Raw genomic sequence first — 14757 nt, 5'->3', positions numbered from 1 at the left:
CCAACTAAGTGAGCTTATAGTCTAGTAGGTACCAAGAGTCTTGTTGTACTGGTTTTGACTGTCAACAAGAATGTATGGAGAGGGAGTGAGAGATTGGGAAAGGGTGAGGTAGTGATTATAATGAATGATGGACAAATGTTGAGTGGATAATAAGCAGGAGAGATAATGAAGAGTAGGTGACAACTGTAGAGACTGGCTTGAGTTGATGTGTGGATATAGCGAATGGTGGATAAGGAGTGGCATGGGGGTGAGTGCAACTGCAGTAGAAGTGTCAGTTTCTTCTCATACTATTGAGATATGTTTATCTTTTTTTGTCTTTTGATGTGGTGGTACTCTTATGAAAATGTTTCGGAAGGTCACTGAAGACAGGGAAGTGGAGGACCTTTAAGTGGCTGCATAGCCCACTAGAAAAAGCTGTCAAAATATTTCCCAATCTAACTTCTGTCTTAGTAATGAAGGTATCGAAGATACAGTCTTAAACAAAGATGGAATGGTCATGACTTAAATACCTTTGATCATATGGTCAGCTTGGTCAGAGTTGACTTGAGCTGAACCATTACAACAACAACAACAATATAAAAGAAATTAAAAATTTGTAAACACACCAGATCTGGTATAGATTAACATATATATATAACATATATATATATACAAGGCGGCGAGCTGGTAGAAACGTTAGCACGCCGGGCAAAATTCGTAGCCGTATTTCATCTGTCGTTACGTTCTGAGTTCAAATTCCGCCGAGGTCGACTTTGCCTTTCCATCTTTCGGGGTCGATAAATTAAGTACCAGTTACGCACTGGGGTCGATGTAATCGACTTAATACCTTTGTCTGTCCTTGTTTGTCCCCTCTGTGTTTAGCCCTTGTGGGTAGTAAAGAAATATATATATATAATGTGTAAAATCAAAATAAATGAAGGTATCATAAAAAAATTACAAAAAGACACACACACAGACAAGCATTTTTAAAGATATTTTTCACTTGTTTCAGAAAATGATGTAGGTGCTCAAAAGAAGGGAGAAACAGTTGCAAATATGGATAGTGACAAAGATAAAGTAAGTGTAACCTATATGATTTATATACACATAAACTACAAGCTTACGTACATACATCATGGCATCATCTTCTCTTTAGGCAGAATCACAACTGCACAAATGCTTAGCATCATTTATTCTGGTTTTTTGTTTTGTGTTCAAATGCTGCCAAATCATCTTTGCTTTCCATCTGTTGAGGCTGATAAAATACATACTACCTCAGTATTAGGGTCAATGCAATTGTTTCCTTCTCCCCTCAAAATTGCTGGGTTTGTGTCAAAATTAGAAAGCATTATTTTTTAACAATACAGTTGTTGTGGAACATCTAAGAATATCTTGTATTACTGGTGACACAAAACTCAGACATACAAATAGACACACACACACACACTCTCTCTCTCTTTCTCTCTCTCTCCATCTCCCTTTTTCTTTCTCTCCTCTCTCCTCTCTAAAAGTGGGCCTATCAAAAACATTAGCACAAAAGAAAGAAAAATAGAACTTATTTCTTTATTGCTTATGGGTTATGGAATATCCAAATAAAGATTTTGATACATCTTGGATGACATAGGAGTATTTATGGTTAACAAAGGCTGTAGCAGAATGTACTGACAACATTTACGGATCCCAGTATTGCTATATTTTCAAACAGGCTCATATCCACACCTTGCAGGTAACCTGATAATGTCTTTACTGAACTGGTTGGGTAATGCTCCAGCTAAACTGATGATTGATAGATATATTCCTTCACTGCCATCATACCAGGTGAAATGCTTAGCAGTATTTCGTCTGTCAATACATTCTGAGCTCAAATTCCGCTGAGGTTGAGTTTGCCTTTCTTCCTTTCAGGGTTGAAAAACTAAGTATCACCTGAGTTCCAGAGTCAATATAACCAACTAGTTCCTTCCCCAAAAATTTTCAGGCCTTGTGCCTATAGTAGAAAGGATTATAATTATTATCATTATTCCACTGAGGTCGACTTTTAACCTTTTGTGGTTGATAAATTAAGTACCAGTTGAGTACTGAGGTCATTGTTATTCACTAGTCCCCTCCCCCAAAATTTCAGGCCTTGTACCTTTAGTAGAAAGAATTATTATTATTATTATCATTATCATTATCATCATTATTATTATTATTATTATTATTATTTGATGAAAACTCTCGGCTTATTTTGCTGGTTATGATGGAAATTGGCAGCTGCCCACAGCCTGCAGACTAAGGTTATATTTGTTTACAGATTATGCTTCAAGAACCATGTGGAGAACTCTTGCAGTTCCTAGCAAAGCTAATTTTTGAAGGTGTTCTTTCTTTACCATTTGTACCAATCTTTTTGACCCATGTTGGTAGTTGAGTGCTAATACTGTCAAGTACACCAATCACATCCACTCTCTTCATTGCCCTTAACCTGTATATTTCCTACTTCAGTTTGTCATAATTGTTCGCTTTTTCTTCTTTATTTTTGATCCTGCTGTAATTATTATTATTATTATTATTATTATTATATTATTATTATTATTTGATGAAAACTCTCGGCTTATTTTGCTGGTTATGATGGAAATTGGCAGCTGCCCACAGCCTGCAGACTACGGTTATATTTGTTTACAGATTATGCTTCAAGAACCATGTGGAGAACTCTTGCAGTTCCTAGCAAAGCTAATTTTTGAAGGTGTTCTTTCTTTACCATTTGTACCAATCTTTTTGACCCATGTTGGTAGTTGAGTGCTAATACTGCCAAGTACACCAATCACATCCACTCTCTTCATTGCCCTTAACCTGTATATTTCCTACTTCAGTTTGTCATAATTGTTCGCTTTTTCTTCTTTATTTTTGATCCTGCTGTAATTATTATTATTATTATTATTATTATTATTATTATTATTATTACTATTTTTTTTTTTGGTACCTTTGTTCTGTCTCTTCTGAATGTTAGTAACATAGTTTAAATATATTATTGATACATATACACGCTCACACAGACCGTGCATGCAACCAAACGTAATTGGGTCAGATGTGGTTGAAGTAACATATATTCCCTTCATTCCAGTTGTTCAGTCATGCATGACATTCATTTGTTCATTGTCTTTACAGTTTTCAGCTCAATCATATCTTTTATCTTTTACTTGTCTCAGCCATTAGGCTGCAGCCTTGCTAGGACAGACTGCACTCACACTGGGGCCCCAGTATTTTCTGTTTTCTTAAGGCTGGTACTTGGTACCTATTTTATCAATCTCTTGCCAAACTAATGAATTACAAGGACGTAAACACAACAATACTGATTGTCAAGCTGTAGAGGGGGAGGCAGGGAATAAGTAGACACAAAGACACACACACACACACACACACACACACACAGATATTTATTAATCAATGAAATTGCAACTTAGTCTGATTTTCACATTTTATTATTCACAGTTTTTACAATTTTACAATAGTGAAATAAACTAGTAGTTTCGTGTATTACGCAATTGTCAGGTTTATGTAGTGACTCTCCTGTTCCACAGTTGACAACTGATATAGATATATATATATATATTATATATATATATATAATATATATATATATATATGCCATCAGTAATTACTCAGGGTAGGCAGTTGGTGATGTTTATGTAGAAAGACACACAAAAAAATAAGTGAAACACAGGCATGTGACTGAGTTGTATCCAGGTTTACTTCTGCCTTTATAGCATGTAAAGAAAACGTTGTAGGAATGTACACTGCACATGTACTACAGTAGTCCTGTGCATAGTGTTTATATTGAGATTGAAAGGCAGGGATGAATTATGCCTACCTAATCTACAAAAAATAAAGTATTTTGTATTTTATGCAGAGTAATCAGAGTAACCTTCATAATGTATGTATAATATATAGGTAGGTAGGTAGGTAGGTAGGTAGGTAGGTAGATAGATAGATACATACATACATACATACGTACATACGTGATAGATAGAAAGACAGACAGACAGATACGTGCTTATATGCTTATATAGATAAGTATATTTATATGTACATATGTGTATATATAAAGATATACATACATATACACACATACATACATGTACATATGCATGCATAAACATTAATGTTAAGGAAATGGATTATACGAAAGCATGTGTCAGCATATCTCACTCAATTATTACCATGTTAAGAAATAATGGGTATGTCTCCGAGACAGAGAGAGAGAGTGACAGTAAATGAATGTCTATATGTGAGAAAGTTTAAGATGACAATGAAGTGCTATTAATCCGTTCATGTAACAAACATCCTTTTATTTATTTCAGGTATCCTACAGAGAAGAGAAAGGAGAAGGTGATTACCGAGGTGAGAAGTTTCTTTGAGTTCCTGTATTTTGTTGTCTAGTTAATTAACTGCTTACTGTGCTCCCAATCATACAGGTTGATGCAGTATATAAGCCGAGGTAGATATTTCAGTAAAAATAAAAATCAGGTCTTGTGTCTATACTCATTGTATAAGTTGCCCTCACCCACTTTCTCCCAGGTAACCATTCAACCAGAGATTTTTTTCTTTGACCTGCCTTTTTTGGGGTGTAAGTTTTAGTCTAGAAAATTCGACCCGTAGGCTGGAAAATGCTGCCATTGTTTGAGGCTATCATTTAATTGTTTCTGTCTTTAACTCTCAATTTCTTGTAGTGTTTTCTGTATATATAAATCTCCCCCCATGCTGGGACCAAGTAAAAATCACCCAGTAAACTCTGTAAAATGGTTCGCATTAGCAAGGGCATCCAGCCATAGAAACCTTGCCAAAACAAATGACTAGAACCTGGTGCAGCTCTCCAGCTTACCTGTTCTGGTCAAACCATCCAACCCTGCCAGAGTGGAAAATGTATGTAAAATTAGGATGATGATGTGTCCAGTATAAAAACCATAAAAAGTACAACTATTGCATGAATTTGAATGAAACATGGTGATAAAATGTTATGGTTGTTTCTATACCTTGTGAATGTGTTTTTTTTTTTACATTTTGTTGTTAATTTTTGCCTACTATCTATAGGCGTAGGAGTGGCTGTGTGGTAAGTAGCTTGCTTACGAACCACATGGTTCTAGGTTCAGTCCCACTGTGTGGCACCTTGTGTGTGGATTTGGTAGACGGAATCTGAAAGAAGCCCATCGTATATATGTATGTATATATATATATATATATATATATATATATATATATATGTGTGTATGTGTATATGTTTGTGCGTCTGTGTTTGTCCCCCCAAGTGGTTTGGCAAAGAAACTGATAGAATAAGTGTGTGTGTGTATAATATATCTATATGTATTTATATTTGAGAACTTTCCTAGTACTTCAGCTATGAAAAATACACTCAGTAGGAAGTAAACTTTATAAGTACATGCCCATGCTTGCACAAACACACACACACACATATTTGATGTCTTTCGTTGTTTTTCCAGACACTTTGGAATCTCTAAGGAGTGAAATTGAAGACCTAAAGAACCAAAATTTTGTACTCATCAAAGAAAATGGCAACTTGAAGAAACATTTGGAAGAAGACTCAAAGCCAGTTGTCGAATTAGAAGGTAAGCTAAATATATCAGGTGCCATTGTGTAGCTCCAGGTCAACCTTGATCAAGTAAACCTGTGATTTAAGGCTATCCATCCATGACCAACCTATCTTTATGTATACAGGGGACTATATAATCCAGCATGTTTTTTAAGACAGTAGGATGTGATTTCTATATAGTGAATAAAAACCACTCTGCTGTTAAACTCAGATATACAGAACATGAAAATGAGGACCCAATTAAAGCTAATGGATGGCAAAGATTCCTAGTGTAGCATTGTTAAATTCATCTGCAGTTGCTTGAAGAAGGAGATTGTGATCTGATGGAGAATTGGCTGTTATTTCTAGCAGGACAAGTGACTATGTGGAAGCTTTGTTATTGACTTGAAATACTTCAAAGTGCAGTGACTTGACCTTTATTAGCCCTCCTAGAATTTTGAATTTCATGTAAAAAGCTCTGGTGCCAGTGCCAGGTAAAATGCATTAGTGCTGGTGCCAGGTAAAAAGCACTGCTGATGATGCCACATAAAAAGCTCTGGTGATGGTGTCATGTAAAAAGCACCTAATACTCTCTGTAAACTGATTGATATTAGGAAGGGCATCCTACTGTAGAAACCAAGCCAAAACAGTCTGGTACCTGGTGCATTCTCTGACCTTGCTAGTTCCTGCCAAGTTGTCCAGTTCATGAAAGCATAGAAAATGGACATTAAGTGATAGAGATGATGATGTGATTGGATATATGCGTGACTTCATGCCAGCAGGTAAAATGTGATTGGGTATAGAATTGTAGAAGTTGGAAGTTGTGGGGAGGAAGGACTGTATTTAATAATTTATATAAGGTCAGGGAAGTGAATCACTATAAGTATTACACGAGATGAGAGACAAGTAGAGAGAACATCCAGCTAATTATTCAAATTGAGCAAAGGTCATCACAGTAACAGTGACGGAGACTGAGAAATAAAACAATATGTCAACTAATGTAGCTGGTTGGTGAACGAGTTTTTTGACAATCAGTTCTGTGGCTCATCTTTTATATAAAGTTTAGCATCATTACCGACCAGTATCCTTTACTCGTTACCAGTACATCTGTTCTCGTTTATCACTGATTCAGGATAACATGATATGCTTGATTGGGAACCATGTTATGCTTATCACGAAACCCAGGTTAGCAATCAGTCAAAGAGTTTGTTTATTATGAGACATTTCAGATCACATGTTATTTACTTTAAATATTTCCCCAAACATGAAACAATAACATTGTGTATAATTAAAAAGTGTTTTGGATGTATTATTTGGGTATGTTAGAGGGATAACTTAAAGTTTTGAAATGAAATCTATTTTACCCATCTGTTCTAGTATTCATTTATCATTGATGTATATAACGTTTTTCTTTTTCTTTTTCCCTTCTCTTTTGAAGTACCTAACCTCCATGATAAACAGTGACAGATGTACTAGCCTCACATTTTGTTTCTGAGTAGAACAATTTATCCTTCATTGCCTCACTTTCCTCTAGCTGTCTGAGTCTGAAATATTTACTAGATGATGCATATTATTTCCTCTCTATATAGATTTCTCTTTTACTCATTTTGTTTTGGAATTGACAACTAAGTAATACTAAAAAATGTATTTCTGGACTTGAACAACAGTTTCATTTTTTTTTTTAAGTACAGAGGCAAGAATGTTTAAAATTTTTATTAAGAATCTTGTAATAATGCGTATTTAATTAAAAGTGTATCAGAATTTTTTTCTGTTAAGTTATTTTTATAAATAAAAAGAAAACTATATCTTGTTTCTGAAAAAAGAAAGAAAAAAAAAAATAATGGAGTAATTATCTCCCTTAGATACTAGAGGAATCTTCAATGTTAGAGGTGGGCAAATATACGCTGCTACCATTGTGTATATGTGTGTGCACACGTGCACGCACTCACACACACACACACTTACATGTAATGATTTTTTTGTTTTTTTCTTTTTCCAGGAAATATGAGTTGGGACCATTATGATGAATTAGAAGGAAGTTCTAATGTTCTTCAGCGGTAAGTGTTCCTGGTTTTCATGCAAAGAATGAACATCTGGTTTTGGAACTCATTATCTTTTTCTCTACTCAGTGCTGAGGAAGGCATTTGTCTTAATGCCATGCCCTTTCTACAAGTCCTTATAATTAAGATGCAATTTTTTTTTTATTCAAGTAACAGTGGTTTATCCTCTATAGTAAGACAACTATTTCTGTCCCTTTATCATACTCTAACCTCTCACCTGGCACACAGCCACTTCTCTGTTCTACTCCCTCTCTCTCAACTAGAAGGTCTTTGTCTTGCAAGTTACTTGGCAACCCCAATGGTGCTGGTGCCATGTAAAAAGTAACTGCTGGTGCCAAATAAGAAGCACCTGTGCCGGTTCCACATAGAAAGCACCTGTGCCAGTTCGATTTAAATGGTACTTATGTGGGTGCTACATAAAAAGTTCCCTGTACATTCTGTAAAGCGGTTGGTATCAGAAAGTGCATCCAGCCTTAGATACCAAGCCAAAAGAGATGACTGGAGCCTGGCACAGCTCTCTGGCTTGCCAGCTCCTGTCAAACCATGCCAGCTTGGAAAACAGACATTAAGTGGTGGTGGTGGTGGTGGTGATGATGATGATGATGATAATGATTGTATAAATAATATTCAGTTTGAATGATGGCCACAATTATTTCCAGCCTCAGCCAAATATATTGGAAGAGAGGTAAATAGTTGAATAACTGGTATTTTTTTTATTCCAGTTAACCACAACATGTTGGACTTAGAACATAGACCTGGAACTAATACCATAAGAAATTTTGTCTAATGCTCTACTGATTCTGTTAATTTCTAATATAAGCAGTGGGCCAGATATTTAGTAGGAAGGGGTCAGTTGATTAAATTGATATGTTGTAATTTTGTTTGTTGTAAAGGAGAGTAGTACTTTTTTCTCCATCCACTGAATTTGTATATCTTCTGCTCTCATCAGAGATGTCAATAAAATTTTCTAACAATTCTTTCTGAAACAATCACATATTTTTGCTATATATAAGTACAGTATGTAATTTTATATATATCTTGATAAGTGCATTTGCTGTAAACTGTTAGTTTTCGAGTCACTGATGTAGCTTTGCAGCTGTTATAAAACGATATAGTTAGTGAGAAAGGATCTTCAGATGCTGGGCCTCACTGAGGAAATGACAAGGGACTGGGAGATGTGGCAATTTGCTGTTCTTGATAAGCCATGTCAGGCTGAGTAAAATTGTTGTCTTCTGCAATGACAGGCTTGTCCTCCAAGTGCCGGTACCACTGGAAAAGCATCTGTGCCAGTACTGTGTTAATGCATCCATGCTGGTGGCACAAAGAAAGCATACTGCATGCTCTGTTAAGCGGTTGGCATTAGAAAGGGCATTCAGCTGTAGAAACTATGCCTCAACAGACAGTTGGAGTCTGGACGGCTCCCTGCTAGCCAGTTCTATGTCAAGCCATTCAACCTGTACCAGCATGGAAAGAGAACACTAAATGATGATGATATATGATTACTGTGTGTGGTATAATGAGTTGGCTTTCTTTTACACTGAGTAGAACTTAGCCATTTGTTGAATCTAGATTTATGTTCCACTAAAAATATCCCTTGAAAGCATTGCTCCAGTTTGGCCCCAATCCTAAGACTGAAGCTAGTAATATAAGATTAAAAAAGATAATATTCTGATTAAATTGTCTCATATATACATTTGCATTCACTCAAGCATACATACAAATGCACACACATACATACTCACTCATTCACCTGCATATATGGTGGTAATATTTTAAACTGGTTCTTTCTGTTTTAAGTGCCTCACATAGACCATTTGAGGACTTGGATGAGAATGACTGCCAAAATAAGAATGCCTCTAGATCAGAGATGCAAGAACAGATGTCTGCTCTACAGAATCAAGTTGAAAAATATGAGAGGGAGATAGAGCGTTTTGAGTACCTCAAGTCTGATTGGCAGCTTGAGAAAGAAGCTCTTGAAGATGTCCTTATGAATTTGCGGAATCAACTGAAGGATAAGGAGTCTGCTAACAATTTGGCTCAAGACCAAAAGGTGAGTGAATTTTTATTTTATTTAATCTTTAATACTGCTGTAGGGGTTCTTAGTAGTTGATTATTTACGTGCTGTGGTAGCATCATTTATTTATTTAGCTACCTATAGAACTCCCCTCCTCTATCTACATTTCTAGCTACCTATACTCACTAAATGACATTTCTTTTGACACTTTACATTCTGAGTTCAAATTCCAGTGAGGTTGACTTTGCTTATCATCCCTTCAGGGTCGATAAAATAATGTACCAATCAAGTACTGGGGTCAATGTAATTCACTCACTTCTTCCCCAATATTTCAGACCTTGTACTTATAGTAGGTGTGTGTGTGTGTGTGTGTATGTATATGTATATGTATCTGAATATGTTTTTGTCTTCCCTTTGTCTGGATGTTATTTATGTGCTGCGTAAAAATAAGGTCATGGTCCCTACAAATTTCATTGTTTACCGTATGGTGTGAAAACCTATTTTACTCTTTGAGATGTACATTGCTTGAAGGACAACATACAATAATACATAAAAACATAATAATCTTATTATGAATTATGAATCCAAGCTCCACTCTCAGACCAGAAGTGCACTTTAGATTAGAGGTGATTGGCATTGTGGGCTGGATTGAATCATAAATTAGATCTCACAGGCCAGACAGAGATAATTATTTCTACAAATCTTCTTCATGGTGCCAGTTAAAGTAAATGGGTAAAGGGACCAATATCATCGTGTTTAATTAAGCATTACAGTGAGTGGTATTTGTAGTAGAAATCAGACCAAAGCAGACACTGGAGCATTACGCAGTTCTTAGACTCATCAGGTCCTGTGAAACCATCCAGCCCTTGCCAGCATGGAACATAGATGTTAGATGATGATGATGATGATGATGATGATAGAAAGTAAAAAAATGATTGAGATGTTAACAGAATTTGTGTGCAGAAATGTGTGGAAATAGTAAATTCATATTGCGTGCATGCACACATACACACACACATACATACAATCCTATTAAGACTCCTTAAAATGAGAATGGAGATAGAAGAAATTGTCTAAATGCGTACATATAATTCCCGACAAAACTAGTTCTTGATAGGCAGTGTCCGCTGTTTTAGCTGCCAAACCTTTCATTATTATTAATATCACTGGAATCTATTTGGCAAACATGTCTGTAAACTAAAAACAAACAAAAAACTTTATTTGGCTGAGTGTGTATAGACTAAGTGAAGGGAAAATAAGTCACATATTTTACTATATCAATTTATAATCTTCGTGATCGGTTGAGATTCCCTAAGATGTCTGTTTTCACTAATCAGAACTGGTGTTAACCGCAACTGTAGTCAAACTCAGCTCTGACTCTGAAAGCATGTTAAGGATATATATTTAATCGAATAGTTTATATTTCAAAAATAATAATTACAAATTTTTAACATGAAATTGAGCAACCTAAATCTGCCTGTGACGAGGCTAAACATTACCAAAGACCAGATCTGGTTTGCAGGTTATGTATTCAACCCCTTTGCATTCGATGCTCAGCTCTCTTTGTATTTATAATTTCAAATAAATTGTACCTATTAAAAAAAAAATTTCTTTAAATAATTTTGTTCTTTTTTCTTTTTTTTTTCTTATTTATTTGTAGGAATTGGCTGAAGTTGAACAGCAAGAGAAAAACAATGATGATGACATATCTTTTGAAACGGTAAATAGACACCTTTTTCTTTGGTGAAGAAATAATTCCTATACATGATTTTAAATTTAATTTATGCTCATCTATAAATATCTTTTATTTTCTCTCTCTCTTTCTCTCATTCTCTCTTCTGAACTTAAGTTAAATTTAATACAATCTAATGCTTCAGTGTCAGACTGACTAGTGAAAGAACAGAATTGGTTATTTAGATTGAGAATTACTTTTCTTCGGTTTCTTTTATTCTTTATGTTTATAAACCATTTTTTTTCTTAAATTTTGTTTTAAAGTCTGAAATTTTTGGTTTGGTTTTATTTGGAATTGTATAAGATATTTTTGAAGATTGGAATAGAAATATGATAAGTAAGGGAACATATGGAATATATATATATTAATAAATCCAAACTGAAATTCAATTAAAAAAAAAGAACTAATATATTATGTATCAGATATAAATTTTAGTTGTGAGTTGTCATTGTTTTTTTGCATTTTTTATTAACCCTTCAACTGTGAAGTTGAATTTCCTGGATATTCCTGTAATACTGTTAAATATCTCTCAGAAAGTAGAACTCAATACACTTGACATATATCAGTAAAATTATTTCAAACATGATATGCTTCCACAAAAGATAGATTGATATATAAAACTGCTTTCTGCAGTTGAAGGTAATGAAAATTTTAGTGGATACATCAGATTTCCGTAGTAGTAGTAGTAGTAGTAGCAGCAGCAGTAGCAGCAGAAGCAGCAGGAGGAGGAGGAGTATGGGCAGATGTCCTGTAACAGCGTATCACTCCATCTACCATTTGTTGGTAGTTCCCTACTCCTGGTGGATGACACTTCTGTAACAATCCAGTGATAACCCTCCAACACATGGGTTTGTTTGAGCAGTGGTTGCTAGCGAGAGTTTTATGAGGTCAAAGTGCAAATGCTACCACAGCCTCATTTAGTTTCCTTTTATGCCATGCAGAGGAAACAGGTTTATTGTCTCTTCTTTGGCATGCTGGTCCCTACTCTGCAGTAAAGGGGTTACATTGCACTTTTAGACGGAAATTCAATGTTTGGTTTCAAACAATAAATTTGATATTCTCAAGGTGAAAAATACAGAAGCTAACCTTTTACCTAAATTGTCATCTTTGCAACGAAGAAATTCAAGAGAATAAATTTTGTAGACTCACACAACAGTGTTAACCAGGAATTATATTGTAGAACTCAAAGAAAATCAAGATTCTGGCATTCAGCATCAATGGCAATCATTGTTGCTTGTTTGTTAGATTCCTCACTAATTATTTCTTATATCCATCTCAATTTAGTTTTGTTTCTTCTTCTCAGTTTAATTATGTTGCATGTAACATAATGTATACTTTCGCTTGATAGCATTCTGTTGTGATTAATTGGTTAAATTCAATTTTGAATTAATTTGTGACTGTTATTTAACTAATTATATTAGTACTAATTACTAACTGATCTTGCTAATTGTACATCACAGTTACTTTTGGTAATTTTCCACCAGTATCAAGTAATATAAGAGATTGATTGTTGTTACTAACGTTTACTGTCATGGTTACCTTGGTAATTAATCTGTGACATTACTGGCATCTTATAATTAATCTGTGACATCATTATTATCTTTACTAGTTAATTGGTGATATCATTCTTATCATACTAGTTAAATGGTGACATCATTGTAACCTTACTGCCTAATCTATATTACCTTTCTTCGTAAACCAATTTTTGATGTAGTTGTTACTTTATTAATAAACGTACATTTTTTCACTAGTATTAATTAGTTGATGACATCACTGCTTCCTTACTAATGAATGTATGGTTACTAACTGGCTAATGATCTCACTGATATCTTACTCTTGTGAACACTTTACTATCCGATCTATAATATTTACCTGCTACCATTTGATATTATTACTGTATAATATCACTCTCAGCTTAATTTATTCTTCCAGCTTATATTGACAGCATTTTTTTTTCCTCTAGCTGCTAAGAAAACAATCGCCAGAAATAAAGGACAGCCAATTTGACAGTATTCCCTTCTCTACTTCCATCTAAAAAAAAAAAAAAACCCAGAAATTGTTATTTAGAAACTTTATCAATCTGCTTTTCATTATTATTCAATTAATATTATGATCTTGTAACAGCCACCCTTGTCATTTGCTAAGAAGGAAAAGGTTGGCTTGCCTTCTCCAACACAGCAGTTAGACATCTCTCATAAAACAACTGCTGCGTCTCAACTTGTAAACAAAGGAGCTCACTGACCATTGTTCTCACTTGGTCTATTAAGTGTTTTGTTTATATTTCAAATGAAACAGACAGGATCAGGGGTAGTTTGCATCTCTGGATGTTAAACACATTGATAAAGCTATTCATTGTAGATTAAATCACTAAGGCAGTAAGCTGGCAGAATCATTAGCACACTGGACAAAATGCTTAGCAGTATTTCATCCATTTTTACAGTTTTAAGTTCAAATTCTGCCAAAGTTGACTTTGCTTTTTTTATTCTCCCAGGGTCAGTAGAATAAGTATTAGTTAAACACTGGGGGGGGGGGTCTATGTAATCGAATTACCCTCTCTCCCAAAATTGTTGGCCTTGTGCCAAAATTTGAAATCTGTATTTCTTCAGATTAAGATATTTTCAAATATATCTCACCTTCTTACAATAAAAGCTGTCTACAAGTGATAATGTGAAACTCAGAGTTATGGTTGTGTAAAATCTCAGTGTGATTTGCTATTATTATTATAAATTCTACTTCAGGTATTGAGTAATATGTATATATACATATGTGCTGTTTCTGTTTTTGATAGGATCAGCATATCTATATGTGTATCTATATGCGAGCTGGCAGAAACGTTAGCATGCCAGGCGAAATGCGTAGCCGTATTTCGTCTGCCGTTACGTTCTGAGTTCAAATTCCGCCGCGGTCGACTTTGCCTTTCATCCTTTTGGGGTCGATAAATTAAGTACCAGTTACGCACTGGGGTCGATGTAATCAACTTAATCCATTTGTCTGTCTTTGTTTGTCCCCTCTGTGTTTAGCCCCTTGTGGGTAGTAAAGAAATATATATGTGTATGTGAGTGTGGTGTTTCTTTTTTGATAGGATCAGTATATTAAAGTACATAATACTTTTCTGAGGTAGGAATATTTCATATGCAGTATCTTATAATCTTTGAAATATCAACTTAAATTTCATGTTTAGTGAAAGTTACCTGGTTATCTCATATTACCATTGGCCACCTTGAGGCACAACCCAGGCTGAAGGAGAAAGTGGCAACAACTTGGACTAAATAAAGCTAGTTATCTTTCTCTAAACCTAACTTAAATTGTCTATAAGATTGTAAGATACTCTATGTGTGAGTGTGTGTGTGTATATATATATATATATTTATAAATCTATCATCATCATGTCTATATATTTATATGTTGATAG

General features: G+C 34.8%; 1 protein-coding gene across 6 annotated transcripts in view; it reads left to right on the top strand.

Annotated features, from left to right (window-relative positions):
- LOC115217202 (thyroid receptor-interacting protein 11) overlaps positions 1–14757 on the top strand; it is a 220694-nt gene that overhangs the window by 135072 nt on the left and 70865 nt on the right. For 4 of the 6 annotated variants that reach the window (XM_036507380.1, XM_036507381.1, XM_036507383.1 and 1 more), the window contains 6 exons: positions 992–1056; positions 4314–4353; positions 5451–5576; positions 7539–7596; positions 9397–9650; positions 11272–11333. In XM_036507380.1, coding sequence (XP_036363273.1) covers positions 992–1056; positions 4314–4353; positions 5451–5576; positions 7539–7596; positions 9397–9650; positions 11272–11333 — 605 coding nt within the window. The remainder of the gene's footprint in view (positions 1–991; positions 1057–4313; positions 4354–5450; positions 5577–7538; positions 7597–9396; positions 9651–11271; positions 11334–14757) is intronic. The other 2 variants (XM_029786837.2, XM_029786840.2) reach the window with 1 other exon arrangement.

This window comes from Octopus sinensis, linkage group LG11 (assembly GCF_006345805.1).
Source record: "Octopus sinensis linkage group LG11, ASM634580v1, whole genome shotgun sequence".
Lineage (NCBI taxonomy): Eukaryota > Metazoa > Mollusca > Cephalopoda > Octopoda > Octopodidae > Octopus > Octopus sinensis.
Note: the sequence above shows the minus strand (reverse complement) of the source record. Positions and strands in the feature narration are given on the sequence as shown.